General features: G+C 45.8%; 2 protein-coding genes across 4 annotated transcripts in view; one reads left to right on the top strand and one right to left on the bottom strand.

The window, feature by feature from the left end:
* Positions 1–660: 660 nt before the first annotated feature.
* Positions 661–2246, bottom strand: C3AR1 (complement C3a receptor 1). Its single transcript, XM_061472265.1, has one exon. It carries the CDS (start codon positions 2188–2190, stop codon positions 1030–1032), a length of 1161 nt encoding a protein of 386 aa, XP_061328249.1. The 5' UTR covers positions 2191–2246; the 3' UTR covers positions 661–1029.
* A 6328-nt stretch (positions 2247–8574) lies between these two features.
* NECAP1 (NECAP endocytosis associated 1) overlaps positions 8575–21862 on the top strand; it is a 149470-nt gene continuing 136182 nt past the window's right edge. The window contains exons 1-8 of one of the 3 annotated variants that reach the window (XR_009746736.1): positions 8575–8914; positions 10166–10266; positions 10417–10521; positions 10918–10999; positions 11383–11491; positions 11574–11760; positions 12203–12296; positions 12417–12526. Coding sequence is in view for 2 of the 3 variants with exons in the window: in XM_061472270.1 (XP_061328254.1) it covers positions 8817–8914; positions 10166–10266; positions 10417–10521; positions 10918–10999; positions 11383–11491; positions 11574–11760; positions 12203–12296; positions 12417–12465 (825 nt within the window). In the remaining variant the exon portion in view is untranslated. Of the gene's footprint in view, positions 8915–8950; positions 9260–10165; positions 10267–10416; positions 10522–10917; positions 11000–11382; positions 11492–11573; positions 11761–12202; positions 12297–12416; positions 12611–21862 lie in introns of those variants that run through there. The other 2 variants (XM_061472270.1, XM_061472272.1) reach the window with 2 other exon arrangements.

Raw genomic sequence — 21862 nt, 5'->3', positions numbered from 1 at the left:
AAATGTGCTTGTGCTTTTCAGGAGCAGAGAGTATCTAGACTTGGAAAACGCCCCCAACTAGCCTGACAGGGCACAATTTTCTCCTCTTCCACCAGCAAGACGTGAGAGCAGGTTATGACTGTACCGCAACAGGCTTATTCCCCACCTTCTTGGGGTCAGAGTGGAGGTTATTACTTCTCAATTCCAAGGCTTTACTAAGTGCCTGACAGTCCAGCAGCCACCTAATCTGGTTCAGCAATGAGTGCAGTTGCTCAAATTCTGCTGGTGTGTCATTTTAAAATGCAGTAGGTACATTTGCATGTACCTCCTAAAAGGAAGATTTGGGACTCCAGTGGTAGAGGGAGTGAATGAGTGCAGGCTAATGAATATAGCCATAGCATGCGCATTTGACCAGTTACTGCCGTACAGTGGTGTATTTGCCAGGACAAAGAAACATCTTGGGCATCATCTACCAGGGCATGGAAGTCAGCTCAATGAAGCTTACTAGGGCAAGTGCTCTGCTAATGCACTGCTGTAAGAAAATGTAGCACTACCCTCTAGGAAAATGTTCAGAGGAAAAAACCCAACCCTCAGACCCCAAGTACATTCAAAGGAGAGGGAAAACAGGATGACAGATTCCAAGGAGACATCAAAAGTTGCTTTCATCTGCCGTTTATCAGAGACAGGAGATGTAGAATGTAGACATGCAAATAACTCTAATGATGTTCTCCTCTAGCAATTCAGAGGTTAAACTACATGATCCCACCACAAATCATCCTGCCAGCCTGCTTTCATCTTTAAAGGTTGAAGTACTACTCTTGTCTCCTTCACCACTATTTTCCCTGACATTATTACTCTTGGTACTTCAACTTCCCATCTCTGTAGTATCTAAAGGGGGTTTGCTGTTGTGAGCTGAACCATTTCAGTGCTTTGTGTGTGGAGCTGCAGATTAATCAAATGTGCTGGAGAAAAAAAAAAAAAGCTGTTAAGTGGAGAGTGATGTGTGGGGCCACAGCTCCTATTTCTACAGTGGTGATCGGAAGTCTTGCATTACACTGTGCTGCTCGTGTTCTTCTCTGCTGAAGTCTTGCTTCTGTGAAGAGAGCAGGGGATGGAACGTGTTGACTCCTCAGTAAAGACACCTTCCAAGATTCCTTGCAGTGATTGTCTTGCCTTTGCCCTGAAGTCCCGCCCCACAAAAACATAGACCAGGGGATTGATGCAGCTGTTGGCATATGCAAGTGCTGTAGAGAGGTAATCCCAGAGGATCAATGACTGCCCCAGTCGTGTTCCCAGAGTAGGTATAAGGTACAGAATCCCAACTATGTGGTATGGAGCCCAGCAAATGAAGAATGCAGCTACCACAAGCACAACTGTTTTCAGCATTCTGTTGTGTGGCTTGTGAAGCTGTTTTGCATGTGTTCGGAAAACAATGAGGGCATAGCAAACTGCCATTGTGCCAAAGGGGAGCACGAAGCCGAAGACAGCCCTAGTGATGTTTATTGCCACTAAGGCAAGTGACACAGGATAATCACCTTCATAGACGTTAACCAAGGAGTCATTACGACTGTAGTCTAACAGTGAGTATTCTTCCTGTAACTCATTTACAGGACTATCCACATAATCTGGCATTATGTGATCTCCAAAATTGTACCCACACTCAGTTTTGCCATCATGACTGCTAGTCTCACGGTAGTGGAAGACAGGACAGCAAAAAACGAAGGCCAGGATCCAAATGCCACTGCATATTAGTAATACAGGTTTCACTGTTCGATGATTTTGACACCAGATAGGTTTCATCACAAGAAGGCACCGGTCAATGCTGATGGCTGTCAGTAGGAAGACGCTAGCAAACATGGTGAAGATTATGACTGATGGGATGACTTTGCAGAGGAACCAACCATACAGCCAGTGTTCATGGAGGGCCAGGTGAACAACGGAAAATGGCAAGGATAGGCAGCAAATGAAGTCAGCCACAGCAAGGTTTAGGAACCAGACAATATTCACAGACCTTTTCATTTTCAGACCAGCTACCCATATCACCAGTCCATTGCCTGGGATACCTATGACGAAAATGATGATGAAGATAGCAATGGAGACAATGGATTCTGATGCATAATGTTCATCAGCCTGTTCATGTGAACTGCTGTTACCCAGGAGCGGAGGCATTCTGTAACTGTAAAACAGAAAGCAAATTAGTTGGCAATTCATGTCCTCCTTCCCAATTCTTCTCTGTATTTGTACGGAAGCATCTCTGAGCCAGGTGACAGTACAGAGCTGTCAGGGTACAAAGACAGTTTGTAAAGGCTTAACTAATCTGGGCATTATACAGATTTTTCATTCTCATGGTGGCTAAGCTACATAAGCCTCACTGTTCAAACAGGAGGGTTGTATACTCTTAAGTCCTCCTGTCACTGTCAGTGACAGAACCAACTGCAGTCTGGTTCCTTTTAGTCTCCAAAGTGGAGCTCTCTGTTCACATGCCTACACTGTCACCAGGTGTCTTTTCTGATCAACTTCCAGCTTTGTATATACTTCTTCAGAAAGGTAAGCCAGCATTTAGTTCCTTTTCCCTTTAAAACAAGTGATTTTTTGGCATAACCAGTGTAATAGGTTTAGGTTAAGAAAGCAATGCTTGTCTTCAAGAAATAACCCTGCTCCACTTTCTGGGCATTATAAATAGAACAGACAGGACAGCAATCCTGTTTGCTAAGGGGTATTTTTAGGGAAGTTTCAGTAAGCACTTCCTTCTCCCTGCTTTTGTTCTGAGCTCTCAGCTGGTTCCTTGGAAAGCTAGTCTTGATGAAGAGAAACGCAAGAAATTAATGGTTTACGAAGAACAGAGATTTGGTTGTAGAAAGAAAAAATACTGAGCAATAGCAGCAATGTTCTTGAGCATTTCAGATACAAGAAAAGGTGTCTTATTGCAAGACAAACTGAGTCACAGAATACTTCAGTAACATTTTAGAACTGTGAGAATAGTACTGGAAAAACTTTAATTGCTCATTTATTCTTGGACTCAGTAAACTTAGAAATGAAAGAAAATCTAGCAAAGTCAAGATAGAACTGAGAGTCTGATCTTCATCCTTTAGGCATTAACACAATTGTTTATAAAATCCCTGTTAACCTTTTCCATGTGAATGGAGACAGTTGGGTTGCTGAAAGGTCCCTAAAAGCATTACCAGAATGCAAGGGAGCTGCATAGGTACGAGCTGAATACAGCCTGCAGAAGCAACTGAGGAGACATGAACAACCCAGACTGACTATTTTAACCTCTATTATGCCAGTACTTAAATGCCAGTCAGGGTCTGTTGTGTACAAAACTAAGTATCAATTTAATTAAAAAAAATAAAATCCAAATCAGCAACTGGGGCTTAACTTAAAATCCTAACAAGTCTTGCTGATATATGAAGAAGCAACTTTTACAGGGAAAACTGGAGAACAAGAACTGAATTTTGCTGTCTCCCCATATTGGCTACAGAAGATTCTATGAAGGGGAGAGAGAGTCAAGGAACGCTGTGAGGATAGATGGGAATACACATCCTACTCCTTAGCAAACTGAGGGATGAATCAATAAGAAGATCATGACCACGCTATGTTTTTAAAAGTGCTAACAGGGCTGCTATGTGGTTCTGAAAATGGAAGGGGGTAATTGGAGGGCAGAGAGAGGTTTTGAGGAGTGAAGAATAAGAAACTGAAAGGTAAAGAGGAAAGGAGAATTCAGTTTATTATACCTACCTGAGTGAAGGAGGGTATGCCAGTGGTCAGGGAGCAAGTACCATCAGTCCTGCTTCTGAAGTGACTGAAAACAGAAACTCATAACATTTTAGGAACCGCTTTTTTCCTGTATGTGCATGTGTGTGCTAAGTATGTTCTTTCACCATAATGGAAAGGTTTAGAATGACTCGTATTTGAAGTTTTAGATTAGATCTGCTGATAACAAAACCAAAGAACCTGTTCCTGCATGAACCATCAAAATAATTAGTGCCCTGAGTCAAAGAAGCATACAAAGCAAGGGAATGTGAGGCACATATACTTCACTGCAGTCTCCGTATGACAACCAGATCACATCTTGCCTGTTGGCATAACACTGACCTTTGCTTGATGTAATTCATAATTCCAAATCCTGCCATCAGGTGGCTGATCTGTTATCTTGTAGTCATTTCCATGTTTTATCAGATCAGCACATTCACATAGACAATACCGTTTCTGGGATTCCTATCAATCCAGATCAGCTTCTGTCAAAGCTTGAGACAGCTTAGTTTACCAAACACATAACAGTGTACTTGGCAAAACCTGGTCACATCACAGGGATTTAAATCTGATTTCTGCCTTTCAGGGTATTTCAAGTCTTATTGTTAGCTGGGGTTTTTTGTTGTTGTTTTTAAGAAGGAACTTGACAGATGAAAAGTTAGAAGTGGTTTAACTGAAATGCTGATAGCACAAAATGTGACAAGACTATAAAAAGAAAAGGCATGTAGGGCAAGGCATTTCAAATGTGCAACAGTAGGGTTCCCCCTCACCCCTCCAATCTAGGAAATCAAAACAGCTAACAGAAGTGACAAAGCTCAGACATACAGGAATCAGTCTTGCTATTTTGTTTTTAGTCTGGAAAATGAACCAGGATGGAGCAGAGTTCCATGCCTGAGCGTGTCTCTGTGAAACACAGGAATGCTGCCTCCAACACAAACAAAATCTGAAAGCAGAAACAGGAAGGCAGGCTAGGGCTGGGCTGTACCCCAGAGATGGACAGGCTGACAGCAGCCTGCCACAAAAATTCCTCTAGCTGCATCCTATTCGCAGCTGACATCTTTCCTGGGGACTTCTCAGACCCAGGCAGAAAGTGTACGCAGGAGGATACTCCTATTGGCTCCTGTTCGCAAAGGGACACACGGCCTTTTCCCCACCATGTGCTGGTTCTACTCAAACTCTTCTTTGCAAGAGGCCAGCTCTGATCCAGTTAAACCCTCTCCCCTGCAGCCAACACTGACACAGCCAGCACTTTACCTTTAGTCCAGCCAGCTCACTCTGGACAGTGTTAAGATGATGTAGCACCTCTCTGTACAGCTTCCCAGATCAATGAGCTCTTTAAGCTGTTTGACTCGTGAAGCATTTTGCACCTCAGCAAAAAGGGCCAAACAACAAAGACACTCAAAGAAGACAGTGCCAGGAGGAAAAAAGGCATTTTGTTAACTTCCATAAAATGGTTAATTAGAGCAGACCAGACCTTTGACTTGCAGTTTTGATGGCAATCCCAGATCACTATGCTGGATTCTTTTTTCTCTCTTCTGGATCTGTTTTCTCTTCTGAAGTGTGCTTTTTTGTACATTGCAGAGTACGATCAGGTAAGCACAAGCTTTGGATACCAAGCAGGGAACCATGCTTGGCAAAATTTGCACATCTATAGATCATGCATAATTAAAATGTAGCTCTTCACAATAACAGGTTCTCAGTACTGGCTGAGTGTTCAGGTCCAGCGTTTTGCCAGAGCACTTTCTGGGAAGGAAACACCATTTGTAATAGTAGTTGGACTGTTTTGTAAAAATAATCTTGAGATTAACCTTTAAGTTATCTCATGAGTTGTTCTGTGAGACTGGTTCCCCTGTACCTTCTGGAGAGAGAAGGAAAATTCCAAATATATGGTCTATCCATTCTTGGACAATGCCTTTTTTTTTCCTTACATAAGCAAAACAAATGCAAAACAAAAGCCCAAATATTCTTCTGCATGGTTTATTATGAGGCTACCTATGGATTGGCATGGACATTTTACTCTGTTTTTGCAGGCCTTTTTATTTGCACACCTCATCTGATTGAACATTGTGGAGTCCCATCTAAGATTTCTGCTACTGCTTGGTTTTCAATCATTGAAGATTTCTCTGAGGGAAGAATATGAATCCTCCATTGCTTTCATAGTCCGAGTTTAAATATGTTCTCCTTCAAGATTTCAACCTCACTACTTAATCCTTTAAAAAACAAACAAAACAAACCCCAAAACTTTAGCTATTTTTGGCAATGCTTTGTATTTTCTAGGTCCAGAGATGCTTGTTTATAAAAGAAAATGTTATGTTCTCTGCTAGTTAAATCTTAGTGGAATTGAATGGCAGATGTATTCCCAGTGCCCTAGTGCTGCTTGTGCATCTGTCCTCATATGCCTTAGAGAAGCTGGCCCTTGGCCACTCTCATCTGAGATTTTCTCCTTCTAGAACTGTGGGAAGATGGTGTCACACTGAATGACACTACAGTAAAGAAGCAGGTGAAATTTAATATTGCCAATTGTGAATTATTGAATTTGGAAAAGCAACCATAACTATAGAGTGATATAAATAAGTTATTACTATTCAAAGAAAAAACTTAGCATTTACTGCAGAAAGATCTGTGAAAAACAGTACTAATCAAAAGGTTAAATATAACAAGCATTCAGTTGCTTCTTGAATATTGAATGCTGCAATGGTCCTCAATCTTAAAAACAATTAGAGAATCACAAATGATACAGAAAATTATGACGTAACTCAGAATGGCTTCTTTTGGTGGACAAGCTAAATAGATGAGAATGATTCACCTTGGGAAAGAAACATCTAGGTAGCAGTATGAGAGACACATGAAGGTGACATAAATTCTTACAGCACTAGAACTAGGACACATCGAATTATCAGGTAGAAGTTTGAAAACAAAAATATTACACTTTTTCATGTTACACAATTAGATTCATGGCTCCAGGGATGATATGGGTAACCGGCAGTATAAATAAATTAAAGAAAAACCGAAGTAGATGAATCTACACAGAACAAAACCCTATAAAATACTACTAACAAATGCACATAAGCTCCTGGCCCACACAAAGCTCTTGTATTACACTGTGAAGCTAGTATAGTAGGAAAGTAATTCTGTACTGTTTCATAGGCTTTCTTTAAGCAGCTCTGTTCTCCAAGGTTTGTCTCTCATTTGGCTTCTTTGCCTTAATTCTGGCAGTCTGGCAAGCAATGTAACAGCGACATATTGCAAAAGCTGGGAGGCAGAGCCTTCTTTTACACTGTGGCACGTACCTGCACTGAGTATTGGTGCTGTGTATTCCTACGAGTTCTTGTGCAGGGTGCATGAAATGGTTCAAATCTGTCTGCCCACCCCAGCACGCAGCTTGGCAAGGCACCCTCTCAGCTGGCAGAAGGGAAGGGGAAAAGGAAGCTGCACATCATGTCATTCCATATCTGTTCATGTGCTTAGCTCACGCCACTCACAAGGCTTTCCTATGTATCTGCTCAAACAGCTGTCAGTATCATTTCTGGGGAAATCTAGGCCTGTGGCACTTAGATATGCTTGTTAAATTGCATATATCCTACTTTGCTAGTCTCAGCAACTCAATACTATTCCTGTCGTCTTCAAAACAGTACTTACCACATCCATGGAATCAGTGGGCTCCCTTTCTTTGTTTCAAAGTTTTTCTGCACTGGGCAGCATCAGAGATACAGTGCTGGGCTAGTTGGATGTTTGGCCTGACAGAAGGACAGCTTGTTTGACTGCTATGATTGAGGTTCGTTACCATCCTGTTCTACTTCTCTTTGGAAACAGCAGGAAACAAAACTCCAGATACGGTTTCAGCTCTTGCTGCATCAACTAATGCGATCCATAGCAGGGGAAAAAAATAAAGGAATTCCTTAAATTTAGCTGTTTCATTCATTGTTTGCTTTACACTCACCAATAATCTGTGCTCAGCCAGTCTTCCATGGAGAGCTTAAATGACTGCCTAGCACAATTAGCCCATGTTATGCCCATCCCTGGCTACACAGATATAGAACTTTGTAGCTTTTCTTACGCCTTTTCTTCCTGTTTTCAGAGTAAACTTTAGTTCTTTTACATACTCAGCCACAGGCTACTGCACAGCATGAACTTCAACACCAGTCTTCCGTGAGAAGTCACGATTAAAAAAACTAGTTTAAATGCTATCTGCCTTATCATATTTGTTAAATAAACTAGTAACTATACACTTATCTTGGCCACATTTCTGGAAAGTCACACTCCTGAAATTAACCTTTATATAACAACAGTCACCACTTCCACTTGCAAAACTTGTAATGGTTTATGCCACATTTTCTCTTTGGTTTGTGATTTTACCAAAGGCTGCAAAAGCACTACAGGCTACACAAAAACCCATTTTCACTTAAAACACAAGCTTTAACCCAAGTCGGCAGGAAAGAAAGCCACGCTGGGGAGAAGGCACTGAGGGCACGCAGGGATCTACAAGCCCCCAGCAGGTATTCACGCGGCAGCACAAACCCCAGCCCCGTGTTTTGGCACGTCCCAGACGTGGCTTCCCAGCTCCCGGCGCGACACCAGCGCCTTCTGCTTGGTGACACCGGTGGTCCAAGAACAGCAGCCGGCGGACACCCCCCCCCCCAACACCCGCGCACTGGACTGGCGAGAGGCCCTGCTCCACGCCCTGCTTCACGCCCTTCAGGGCCTTCCCGACACCCAGGGCGGGAACCTTGGCTTCCCAGGGCGCCTTAGCCCGCCCACTCCGCCCAGCTCCAGCATGGCGCCCGGCACCACTTCATCAGCCCGAACCAAACATGGCTGCCGTAGGGGAATTGCCAGGGTCCAAGATGGTGCCAGTCCCCGCTGCTGTGCCAGAATCGGCTTCAAGATGGTCGCCTCCCCACCCCGCTCTTTGCTGCCAGGATCTAAGATGCCTTCCTCCGCCAGTCTGACGTGCCTCGCTTCCTGCCCGGCGCCCCAGCGGCCCTAGGCGGTGTTTGCCCTCATCTAAGATGGCGGTCGGAAGCACCCCTGGTTATTAGCCTCCCACCTCGCTCCTCGCCTGGTCGTTGGAGTTCGCGGGCGAGATGGCGGCGGCTGAGCTGGAGTACGAGTCCGTCCTCTGCGTGAAGCCCGATGTCAACGTCTACCGCATCCCGCCGCGAACTTCCAACCGCGGGTACAGGTGAGGGAGCGTGTGGCAGCTAGAATCGCCCTGCCTCGGCTCGGCACTGCACGGTCCATCCAGCCCCTGCCCGTGGGGATGGGGCCTCAGGCCGGAGAGCAGGGCAGCCGCGGGTTGGGCCTGGGCCCCCGGGCAAAGGTGTCCTCGCCCTGAGTGGGGCCTTGGGAAGCCGCGGCCTGCGGCCGCAAGCAAACCAGGCCTGTACCCTGCGGCTTTACTTGGTGCCCTGCGGCCGCCTCTTTGGGGACATACCGGCTTGAGTTGCCAGTTGTGGGTTGTCCGCTCCTAACAGCAGGAGCCTTTGTTCCGTGCTATGGAAGAGCAAGGGCTGCTCGTGTGGAGGAGGTGAGGGCACCTGAGCAGCTTGCTCCTCCTAGCTCCTAATATGCCCGGTTCCCTGGGATGTAGTATGATGTAATGGCACATTGAATTTGGCCTGTTGGCTCTCACAGCAGCAGGGAGGAAGCCAAGTGTTAAGCATGATTTTTTTCAGAAGAGATTGCAGGACCAGGAGTTAGAAATACTTTCTGTCATGGACCGAAACCAGTGCAGTGTGCACCAAGCTGTGCCCACAGACTTCCTGGAGAACGGACAGGGCTTGTGCTCTGAGGAGCTGATGGATGTTGGTGGTACTCAAGACTTTGGCAGGCTGTTGCTGCTAACAAACATAGATGTTTGCTTTCAGTTGTAAAATCCTGTAGGTTGGGGATTTTATCTCTTTTTCCCTTTTTTTCCCCCTTCACAACAGTCTGTAGCAAAGACTTTGATGGGATAATCAAGATGATTGTGTGTGTGATGTTTTACCTAATGTAAGCTAGCTGCCTCTAGGTTCAAGTACTTGATACTATTTTACAACAATAGGGTAGAATAATGGAGTGGGTTTTCAGCATGCTATTAATTTTTGTGGTCTTCCTGATGCTCACAAGTCACTTATTAGTTGCTTTTGGCTTTACTGTTCTAAGTGAATGTCTGAGTTTGTCTTGCCTCTTCTGCAAGTTTATAAAGGTAAAGACAGAGTTGTTCTCTGGACTGTATCTATTTCCATTTACTTAGAGGAAAGAGAGGCCAGTCAGAGCCAAGTGTGTCAGTTGGCAGCAACAGAGAGGAGCTGAGACCCTCTGTATTGTTTGGGGAGAGAAGTGGAATAAAGCAGCTGCACATGTTAAAGGTTTGGGAGCAGAGGCTTTTGATAAGATGGTTGGGCAGAAGTGAAGGGGTTGATGGTCAGTGAACAGTTGCTTTTCTTTTCAGGGCATCTGACTGGAAACTGGACCATCCAGACTGGACAGGACGGCTTCGTGTCACTTCCAAAGGCAAAACTGCATACATAAAACTGGAGGATAAGGTTTCGGGTAAGGGAAAAGCTGTGGCTTGGCAAGACTGCGACCGTGATTGCTGCTTATGAGCATGTGCTTCTAAGCCTTCTCAGAGCTGTGCATGGCAGCCCTGGCCATGGTTTACCACAGAGTTGCTCTTCTTAACACCTAGTTCTTTATGTGCAGGAGAACTCTTCGCCCAGGCTCCTATAGATCAATACCCTGGCATTGCAGTAGAGACTGTGACAGATTCCAGCCGCTATTTTGTCATTCGAATTCAGGATGGGACTGGTGAGTCGGGGGATTATGTATGTGCGAGGTGTTAGGGGTGAAGGAGACTTCAACCGTATGGAGCTGGATGTCTGTCAGGTGGATTAAAATGGTGTTGGGAGTGCTGAAAAGCCTGGGTAGTGTGCCTGGAGGGGTAGGGAGGTAAGGTTAACAGAGGAGGGTTCTCAGATTGCACAGATTGCAGGGCCTGGGAAGGGATGTTCAGTTTCTGAGACTACCATTGGGAAGAAGGGTGCATCCTGAAGGCTAGGAACAGTGAACTGCTGTGAGCTGCTGGTGTCAGAGGGCGGTAGCATAGGGTGGTTTAGGAGAAGCAGAAGGAGTATGGAGTGAATGAACACAAGAGCGCAGTTGCAGGCAGGGCACCTCCAATGACGACTCCTGTCTCCTTGCTAGGACGAAGTGCTTTTATAGGCATTGGCTTCACGGATCGTGGTGATGCCTTTGACTTCAACGTCTCTTTGCAAGATCACTTCAAGTGAGTTGTGCTTTTCTGGAATGCTGTTTTTCCTCTGGCCTGTAGAACGTGGCGGGTGGTGGTGTATGTTAATTTAGCACAGGCTTCCTTGGGATGATCATGAAGCCCTACTATGGCTCTATCATGCAGGCTGAGTCCTGCAAGGTCAGATCTGTAAGTTCTAAGCTTAGGTCCTGTGATGCTACAGGTGCAGTGGTAGACAGTCTCTTAGGTTTGCGGTGGTCCCAACTTTCTGCTGAGCTACGCTGGGAGTAGGGAGGTAGCTGGTTTGACAGCACAAGGTAGATCTTTGGCAGGATGGGGAGAGGAACCAGGTATGTGTTTATCTGAAACCCTGTTCTGCTTTGCTGCAGGATCTTATGTCTTTCTCTTGTGTTTTTTAGGTGGGTGAAACAGGAGTCTGAGATCTCCAAGGAGTCCCAGGAAGCTGAAACACGTCCCAAATTAGACTTGGGGTTTAAGGAAGGGCAGACCATCAAATTGAACATTGGGGTAAGCAGCCCAGTTTACCCTGCTTCTTTCTTTGGATAGGCCAGTGGAGACTTTTCCTCACTTGTCCTTTCTTTTTATACAGAACATGACAACAAAGAAGGGAGGAGCAGCCAAGCCCCGTGTCTCTGGATCAGGGGGCCTAAGCCTGCTGCCACCTCCACCAGGAGGCAAAATTGCTGTCCCTCCTATACCTCCACCTTCTTCCACAGCCATTGCTAACCACGTCACACCTCCACCTGTGCTGAAATCCAGTAACATGAGCAGTGCAGGTAAATACTAGCATAGAGCCAACAGTTTGTCAGACACTAGTAGGTGCATAGACAGGACTTCCAGTATCTGAAGGGGGCCTACAAGAATGCTGGAGAGGGACTCTTCATTGGGGACTGTAACAACAGGACAAGGGGTGATGGACTGAAGAGTTCTTGAAAATGATGTACCCCCATAGTGTGAGTGGGAGTCTCTGTGCACATTCAGCAAAAGGAGCTGTTACAACAAAAACCTTAAAAAGCCTAACTTCCTTATTCCAGGGGGCGGGCTGGAGTCTCTTTTCTGTCCCTGTATCCAACAGTTTGTATATATCAGTTTGAGCAGTTGTGATAGTTTAAATGCCTGTGTGTTTTCTACCTCATTAGCTTGATTTGGCTTGTATTGGTTTTTTTTTTGTTTGTTTGTTTTTGTTTGTTTTTTTTTTTTTTGTTTAATTTGCTTCAGATATTCTACTAGACTTAGATGCTCCTGCATCTGCATCCAAGGCACCAGCATCAGCTACCACAGACCTCTGGGGAGACTTCAGCACTGCATCCAGGTAAACTGTGGTGAAGAGAGCTGAAGACAAGAAGGGTAGTGTCCTGATGGGCACTGGAAGAGCTGTAAGCTAGGAAGTCTTATTAGATCAGCTCCTTTGATTCTTCTCTCTTTATTTCAGTGCTGTTCCAAATCAGGCTCCTCAACAGTCCAACTGGGTCCAGTTCTGAATGGTTAAAGTGGAATGGGACAAACTGATGACCAAGAGGCTCTAGAGGCACCAAATGGGATTAGAAGGGGCACAAACCAATATAGTCTTCAATCAAAAACAAGTTGGGACAATCCTTCCTTTTTAAAACAGATCTTCAGTCAAAACTGATCCCACAGTGAAATCACTGAACTTAAAGAGAACATACTCACTCCTTACAAGATGGGCAAGGAGGAGAGAGGTAGTCTCATCTCTTCCACCCGCTTGGCTGTTACATGGTACACCCTAGCTCTTTTTGCCCATTTTTTTCATACAGAGAAAGTGAAAATCCTGAAGAAGGTGGGTACGGGAGGAGGCTGGGCAGGTGCCGCTGGGTTCTTGTCCTTTAAATTTTCTCTGGTTAGACTGCTGCTTTTTGTGGCTGCTTTCAGTAGTGACTCAAGTCTGCAGCTCTGCCTGCAGTGCTGAGGACAGCCACATTTGGCTGCAGCATGTAAATGGAAGCTGTAAGGAGGACAGGTCTTGTCTCAACACAAAACCCTTTCTGATTAATTATATCTGTGGTGAGGAGTGAGCTACTCCACGCACACACTACTTCTCTTCAGTGCAATTCTTGATAGTGCTGGATGTTCCCGTGCTCTTGTGGGATGAGTCAGGCAAGTCCTTGAATAGACCTGCTGCCATTGTGCTGTAGCTCCAGGTGGGCACCTCATCTTGAGGCTCCTTGTTTGACTTGCGGGTTTACTGAAGGAAATTCTCTTATTTTCACTCATATCCTGCTCATGCAAAGGCCTCATTGTCATTGAGCTGTTTTAGACCACCAGGTAATCCCACCACTGAGCATTTCATGTTCCTGCATCGCTATCCTGAGCCCTGGCCTTGTGTTGTGACTTGGCACTGTGTTACAAGTATTGTATAAGCATGCCACAGTAAGAACTATGGTGGGACGGTAGGTTACTCTTACCCTTTTCAGCTCATGCTTAGAATAAGCCCAGTCTTAAGAACTGTGGCAGTAAAATTTTCCCACCTGTGTTCTTTCATGTGGCTTTTCTGAGGCTACTTTCTAGTGATGTGAGCTGGTTATTGTAACTTGGAATCATTTTTTTTTTTTTAATTATATTTTTAATGTGCTCCAAACCCCCTCTATTTCCTCTGTGGTTTAGGGGGTTAGAAAGAGACAAAAGGCCCTCACTATCTGCTGTTCTCTTTGGGAGAGTTTCTTAAGGCCCTTTGATCTGGACACTGTTTGATCTTCAGCAGCTATGGCTGTGATCTTGGGTGTAAGCCCAGTTTCCAGGCTGGAAACATCACCGTGCCAGCTACCCTCTGTGGCAGCTGATAAGCCAAAACACTGGCTGGGAAGGCCATCTCAGAGACTCAACTGTACCGACATACTAGAACACTAGGGTTTTGGTACTTCAAGTAGAAGGCTTCTTCCTGCTTTGATCACTCAACCAGCAGCAGCACTTTTGTAACTGGGACACACTCTGCATGCATACTTGTGCAAGTAAATTTTTCCCTTTGGGCAAAGTCTTCCTGGTGAGGCTTTTAAAAGTAGAGTAGTTAGCTGTAGACACCATATACTTGCAAAGGTGTCTTGTCCTTTTGACTTCTTTTCTGCACTGAGGGCATTTTGGAGATGAAGTTTCACTTAGGCCATCCATCTGGGAAGCAAAATTCTTGAACATAGCTCTAAAGCTGCTGTAGTTCCACTTACGGAAGTGGGGACCAAACTGCTCTTGGGTGTATTTTAAGTAGTCATTTGATTTTGATCCCCTTTCTCTCTTGGTTTCCCCCTGCCGTCCCTCCCCGCTTTCATAGTCACTCCTGCAATCTTGTACTTCGTGCCTCCCCTGAATCTGTGGGTGGCTGTTAATCTGCTGGCAAAGTCATGGACTCTGCTGGTTGGTTTTGGGTTTTTTTTTGATTTTTTTCTTTGGTTGTTTTTGTTTTGGTTTTTTTTTTTTGGGGGTGGTGTTTGGGTTTTTTTGTTTTCTCTCAAGTTGTTGTGAGGTCCTGTCATTTCAACTGTATATCAGTTCCCCACACCAAGGAAGTTCATAGCACCAATTAACAACTAAGTAGGAGCCTCTTCTGTATTGTCTTAGTATTCTGGAGATAATATATTATGTATTTGAAAAGCTGAAGAAGCAAAAATTAAAGATATATGTATATAAAGCATAAGATGTACTGGTGCAAATGGTAATTAAACAAGTAATATCGGGGAAAAGAATGTTCTGAGTCTTCCAAGTTGTTGAATTGTTGCTTTGGAAGCCCTTCAGATTGGAGGTCTTTATATCTCCAGCAAGATCCTAAGTAGCCTACTTACCCTTCTGCAAGTGTGCCTGCAGGCTGGACAGGAGCAACTTTAGGAGTGAACGGGTTCAGGCTGTCTTTGAGTGAAGAAGTAGGAGCATGGAAGGAGGGCACAGAAATAACCTACGTCTTTCCAAAAAACAGAAAACCACAACAAAACAAAGCCAAACAAACAACCATATGGAAACAGCCTTGACTGTAGGGGATGGTGTGATGCTTGGTAAGAATGTGGATAAAGCCAGCAAGTGAGAAAACGTAGTTGCCCTGCAGTTTGGCATTTTGGACATTAGAGGCTTCTACAGCCTGCAGGTGTTTTAAGAAGAGATTCTTGCCATACTTTTAAATGGGAAGCAGTCTCTGCTGACTGCAGAGGTGAGCAAGGGGAGCTGAGCAGGCCATTTATTGGGAGCACCAAGGGCAGGTTGCTCTGAAAGGGAGAGCAAGCTGGGAAGCTGAGTCACAGCAAGGCAAGCAGGGGCAGTGGCCTTGCTGACAGAGGAGCAGTGCCACAGTATTTCATCAGGAAGATAGAGGAGGTCAGGAAGAGGATTTAGATCAATAGAGTTCATGGCCAGGTGATGGGCATGGCTGCACTAGCTCAGGCAGGGGTTAAGGGTGAGAGCCTTAACTGAGATAAGCTTGCCAGCAAACCTTGCTGAGATTTCTCAAAGCCAGATGCCAGTATTATCCCCGTGTCCCCGTGCCTTTCTTCAGTGAGGCCTGCTAGAATGCAACAGCTTGATGTGTCTTGTGTAAATCCTCTCCTCCTTCTTGATGACCATCAGGAACAGCCTTTCCATCCACATGGGGAAAAGCTGGCTGTGATGGTAAGGTACTGGTGAAATGACTTGGCCCGTGACTTCACTGGCTGAATCTTTTCATCTCTTGCACTTTTTGTTGCCAGTGATTTCTTCTAGCATAGCAAAAGCCAGTATGCAGGCTGCTTGATAAGTACAGTCTCTGATGTTGCAGGCAATAGCATTCTCCAGGTAAAGGATAAGGCCAGGCCTTTGGTGTGGATCAGCAGATCAAACTGAGCAGTATCTCCTGAGCACTGATTATGTTCCACATAATAGATCTGCTGGTTTACTTAGGCCCCTAGGGAAGGGCTGTCCCTTGGTCTAAGAGGGGCAATGGTCAAAGGAGGAGAAAAGTTCATGCCAACTGGGAGGCAGACTAACACATAGAAAGGGTAAAGAAACAAGTGTCAAACAGAAAATCCCATTTTGTCTGGTTATTGGTTGTCTCTTCTTCTCCAAGAGCTGTTGAGGTGGGATGTGAGCATTTCTTCCCCTCCCCCCATTAATTCTGTTCTGTGTTCTGCAGCTTAAAATTCTACTACAGTAACAACTACAGCTGTGCAGTAGCTACTACAGCCATACAATTTGGATTGCAGGCACAAACTCGGTAGCTTTAACAAGGCCTTGGTACTGTGTGTGGGCTCCTGAAGAAATTGAGAGGAAGAGATATCCATTGGAGGAAATCAAACAAAAACCAAACAAGAAACCAAAAGCCCTGAAGTCTTCCTGAGCTTTGGTGATGGAGGAACAGGATCTGAACCTGAACTCACCCTGTTAAATCAGTATAAATCTACAAAGCTCCAGCAGGGAGCACAACCAGGCTGTCATGCATAAAAATGGAGCACTGGGGCTATGTAGCCAACACACACTGTAATGCATTAAGGTCAAGGCGTTCTACTGAGTGCTCATTGTTATGTGAACAACAGATTCTGAGTCTAGAGACTGTTTTGGGTCTCTTTCTTCCAAGTTAATAGGTTTGTCCATGTAATAGTCAGGAAAAGCACATTGCAGAATGAAGTTTGTCTTAACTTTGCCAGTTGGCATTAGCTATAGCAGTGTGCCCTCATCCAGAGTTGGGGCTCTGAAAGACCCTTGAAAGTGCCTCTGAGCATGGGAAGATCAATCAGCAACAGCTGGTACATGTAGTGGCTCTTGACCAGAGCCATGTTATACCATCTGTCACTGCTGGCAGCTTGTGGTGAACTTTCTGCGTCACTTGTGTTTGGGGCAGGCCAGCCAGGTAACTTGCAATGGCCTGCTTTCCCAGGCATTATAGGATGGCAGCTCCTTCATGTTGAGGTGAAGGCATCTGGCTTGCTTAGGAGACCAGATTGAAGAGAACATTCCCTGAAGAAGGGAGCTGCCTGTAACTTGCAGCCTTTGTGTTGAGCCTTGTGGTTTAGGGATGTGAAGAGGCATGGTGCTCCCTTGCCCTCCTAGACTGGTCTGCAAGTCTCACTGGGTTGCTTTCCCCTGCGACCAGGGCTTGCAAGCTCAGTGTCATCCATGATCACATGCTGCCATCTGCTGCTGAATCCCCTTTGATGAGGGGCAATCCCTGGGCTCAGCCACCATCTCCAGGGACTGGCTGGTCCCCCAGCAGTTGGAAGGTGGGTATACAACCATTTCCTGGCACCTGGGCTAGCACTGATTCTTTGGCTCTGAAGAGAAATTGCAGCTAGCATCTGTCAGCAAGAGCATGCTGAATCCTGCAGCAACTTATGGGCAGGGGAGAGCCGTGTCTGGGAGGGACATGGACAAGTGCTGGACCTGAGTATGGAACAAGCCACAAAGCAGAACTGCAGCATCTGGAGGTGTTCTCAGGGGCATATGAGATAGAAAGGGAAGGAAGAAGTGTCTTGACTTTAGCATGCAGGAGACATGAAGAAGGAGGTAGGCAACCATAACATGCCAGAACAAGAGCTTTGGTGGGTCTGGTTTAAAATGGACCACAACAGCTTAGCATGACAACAGAGTTTGCATGGGCTTTTATTGAATGCTTCCTTTAGCCCAGTGGCGGCTTTGCCTTCATGCCCACCAGTACCATAGTTTGTAATTCAAATGCTTTCCTGAATGACAACCCCAGTCAAGTCTACAGAAGCACTATGTAAAGATTTTTATTTTCTTTATCTCTCTTGACAGGTTGGCAGTAATGGAGCTGGTGCTTCCAAGTGTAACCATGTTCTGCTATCCTAATCCCTGCTACTTCATTGCCTTCATGCACAGACAGCGTAGTGTAGGGCTTGGAATCAAGATGTCTCAGAGGAGGCACATATCTCATTTTGTGGTCTGCCAGTGTTGCATGGATGTGTGTACGTATGTTGTCTTCAGTTTAGCTGATAGGAGCTGAACTCCTGGTCTTTTTTAAAGTGTAGTCTAAGCACTTGTCCATAAGCGCTGATCATGGTGTTAAGCAAACTGTTCAAAGATGTGCAGAGGTGCTACATCAGTAGTACTAAACAAACTATCACTTTGGTTAGCTGTCAGGGAAAGGAACTGGATTCCAGTACCAAGAGGAAAGGGATAGGAAAGCATTTTCTTTGGAGAATATATGCTAAGGTGCTATAGATGCAGCATCATAGATTCTATGTCTGGCCCAGAGTTAGGGACTGCTGTCACTAATAGGTAAAGCTGAAGTCGGTATCATGGGTATGTGTACAAAGTATGCTTGGACATGACTGCTGCAGATTTTTGGGGTAGAAGAACAGGAAAAGTCCTTAAGCAAAATATCCCATAGACAAATAGGTTACTGTAAGCAGAGAACCTGCCCTGAGTAGCCTGGTCGAGCTTCGTAAGTAGTCCTGCTTTGTGCAAGGTTTGAACAAGATACCTACAGCATGAACTATTTCTTAGCATAACTTTTGTGCTAGGCTCTGGTGAGGTGGGTCCTGCAATGGGCTGGCAGTCTCTGGTGAGATATCTGACATCCACGGTTCGTAGGTGTCAGGGAGCACTGACGGTGATACTTCAGCTCCGGGAGGGCAGAGGCTGTCCAAGGACCAGCAGAGTGTGCTGTGCCTGCCCACTCTTAAAATGCTGAATATGCAGACAACTGTGAATGAGAGGGAGAGTCTAAGAGACAGGGCCACGGTGCCACAGACCAGTGTGAGTCAGCAAGGAGTACTTCACCCTCTGCATCAGTTGCTGCTGTTCTGCAGGGAGGCAGCAGCAGGGCCCTTCCTCCTCTGAGTCAATGCTGGCGCTGTGCTGGAGGCTGCCACTCAGGAGTGCCTTTTGTCTGCCCTTCACTTTACTGTGCAGATGCTGACTTTAATGTGATAAAAGCGGGTGATGTGGTTACCTGGACAGCGTGCCCTTCAAAACCAAAAGTGATTGTGTTGATGTCTGTGTCATGAGGAGGCTGCTGCCTGTGGTTGAACCCAACAGCTAAGAGTACCTGCTGCCTGGCATTAAAACCTCCCCAGTGCATTTCAGTGATGCAGTGCCAGGGAGTGCCTGGCTGAGTTGGCTGTACTCCCTGGGTTTAATTCAGCTTTATCCACTTGTTTCCAGATGGCGTTTGCCTTGTCCCATCCTGACCGGACATGCAGTATGGCTGCATGGGCTCTGGAGGCAGGTTGGTGTCGCTTGCCCTGATGCTGGCTGGCTAAAGCATAGCACGCAACGGGTGCAGAGGCTCCAAACGGCATGCAGCGCCTCACTGGTTTTAGGGCACAGGGTAGAGGACAGGGCAGGCCATTTACAATCCTCCTGCCAAATTACCCTTGAGGCTAGGAGGAGTGTGAGGGAGCCACGCGGTGCCCGTCAGGGGTCGGGTATGGGAGGTTTCTCGTGCTGTTCCAGTGCCATCTGGTGGGACAGTCTGACCAGTGCAGCTCTCACGAAAGCCTCTCTGAGAAGGCTTTACTGCACTCCCCTCGTGCATGGAGGGGATAAAACGGAAACAGCTTGAAATCAAATCAGAGCAGTCCTCAAATTACCGCATGGGTCTGGGAGACTTTATCTTATACCTTCCATGCTTGCCTGGCCACTGTGGTTGTTTTCTATTTTTGTGCTTTTCTTCCCACTCCCCCTGAACCCCCTTAAAAAGGGAGATGAGGTGCATTCACCTCACTGAGCAGAGGTGTAGCCAAACTGAATCCAAGACCATTGTGATCTTGTACAGAACTAACAAAGCAAGGATTGCTTCTGTGGGGGGGTATTATGTAGCTACAGCTATCTAGCTATGTAAGTCCTATAAGTCCATGTAAGTCTTATGTTCCTGCTCTGACAAGACAAACTTCACAGCCCTGCCTCTGAAACAGGCCACAGGGTCTGATGAGGACTTGGATATGGCCCAGGTTTGGAGTCAGATGTGCACCTGGGGCAAGCAACCGCAGTATCTGGATCTGATCTCCAACAGTTTCTGGCCTTGACACTTGTGGCTCAGATCCAAAAGAGGAAGGGGGTGAAGGTGCAATGTTCCCAGTAATAGCATAGAACAAAGCTGTAAGATAATGAATCTGAAGTTGTCCTCTGTTGACTTTGTTTGGATAATTTGTCAGTTATGGGAAATAAATAAAACATGTCTCTTTTCTTCTGAAGAAACAATCCTGAGTTAATGCTATAGGTAAAGAAATGGGTTGGGGTTTCTTGTCTGTTTGAAAGTTTCCTGGATACTGTTCTTCCTTCTTTCTTCCCTTACTGAAGGATTTTGGGAGCCTGTCATCACAGGTGAGCACGTGACTTTGCCTTTCTGAAGCTGATTGAGTTTGAACTCCCTCAGCTCATATAGCTTGAGACATGGTCTGGAATGCTTGAACAGCTCTTGCTAAGACATGGCAGAGATGTGTGCAGAGGAGGAATGCACAAACCCTTTTATTTGGAGGAACATTTCTTTCTCATCTCTCCTACTTTTCTTTCTCTCCTCCATATTCTGCATGGGACTGTAACTAGCATTCTGGGGAGTTGCTGGTCTCTGTCAAAGTGCTAGAGTGTTACTCTGGGTGGTTTTGCTCAGAGGACAGTGTTACTGCTGACTCAGGGCCTGCTTATGGTGAAGTGCTGCCACGTGCCAGAAATTAGCAGTGCTACCTTCTGTTTAATCCATCCCTCTCTCTGCTTCTGTCTCCCTTTCTCACTCTTCTTTCAGTTCTTTCCTTTTTCCTCTTCACCTCTGGATGCTCAGATGTCCTTTTCTCTGAACTTTCACAGATCTATGTAACCCATTTCTTACTAGGTCTCCTAGTATAGTTGTATGGCTCCCTGGTTCACTTTCTGTCATCAGCAGGAGTTACCTGCCTTCCAGAAGAGGCCTCTTCTCCCTGCAGCTCTGGCCAATGTTGTCAGCCTTGCATGAGAAGTGGGTAGGATGCCTTTCTCTCAGGTCCCAGCAGGCTGTGGTGCTTCATCATTGTCCCCTGGGGCTGGGAGAATTCAGCTCCTGCAGTGAGAACTTCAGCATCCTGTCATAACCAGTTCCTTGCAGCAGGATACACAGTGGGATCTCTTATTGCTAGATTCCCTCTAACCAGACGAATTCCTCAGGAGTTCTAAAGAAGATCCCTTTGATTACATATGTGCCATCCCTTACTGATTACTCAAAGTCAGGCCTTGGGGCCCCATTCTCCATGCTTTAATGTCGTTTTATGCTCTTCTCTTAGCTGTAAGGGCTCTGCTCTCCATGGCCTTTGTACCTAGGAGAGGAGCAAGGTGGTGTGGAGAGGGAAGACCAAGAGGGCAGCGTGCATTCACTTCTGATGCTCTTCTCACCCAGGTGCAGGGACAAAAAGCCAGGGTTGAGTTTAGGCTTTATCTGAGTGAGCTGGAGAATTGTGGTAGCTAGAGGGTGCTGTAAGAGCAGGTGATGCAGAGCTGTTGTTTCAGTGGGCACCTATGGTCAAGATAAGATCAGAGCAGAGAGTTTTATGAAAGGAATGCGTGTGAGCTGTGCTCAAATAAGTCTTTTGAGAAGATCTTGTGTTATCAATGCTCCATTCAAGAAACTGAACAAAACCACACATAAGGCTGAGTGATGATAAATACTTGGTTACATGAATGACAGTAAAATGAGAAAATACAGTTTGGCTAGAAAAATTTCCCCCTGCTTCCTCCCCTTTCTGTCTTTCTGCCTTTTTTGCTGTCTGCTCTTCTTTCCAGAATGCAGCAAGCTGCCTGCCCTGTGTCTGTGCTTCTGCCACAAATGGCAGAAGACTGCTACCTAAAAGACAGCTCTTCTACCAAAGGTCACCCCACTGTCAGCCCAGCTGGTTGGGGAAACCAAAACCTGCTCAGAGGATGAGAACCACATCAGCAACAGCCTTCATGCTGTTGGCTGCAGAACCTGAAGCTGTGCTCTCTGCA

Source organism: Pezoporus flaviventris, unplaced genomic scaffold (genome assembly GCF_033815535.1).
Source record: "Pezoporus flaviventris isolate CSIRO_AGI_PZ_B2104156 unplaced genomic scaffold, CSIRO_AGI_Pfla_v1 ptg000070l, whole genome shotgun sequence".
Taxonomy (NCBI): Eukaryota; Metazoa; Chordata; class Aves; order Psittaciformes; family Psittacidae; genus Pezoporus; species Pezoporus flaviventris.
This window is presented reverse-complemented; position numbering and strand designations above follow the sequence as displayed.

Coding starts and splice junctions, on each gene's coding strand:
- C3AR1 (XM_061472265.1), bottom strand. CDS start 2,190: ATGAATTGCCAACTAATTTGCTTTCTGTTTTACAGTTACAGAATGCCT.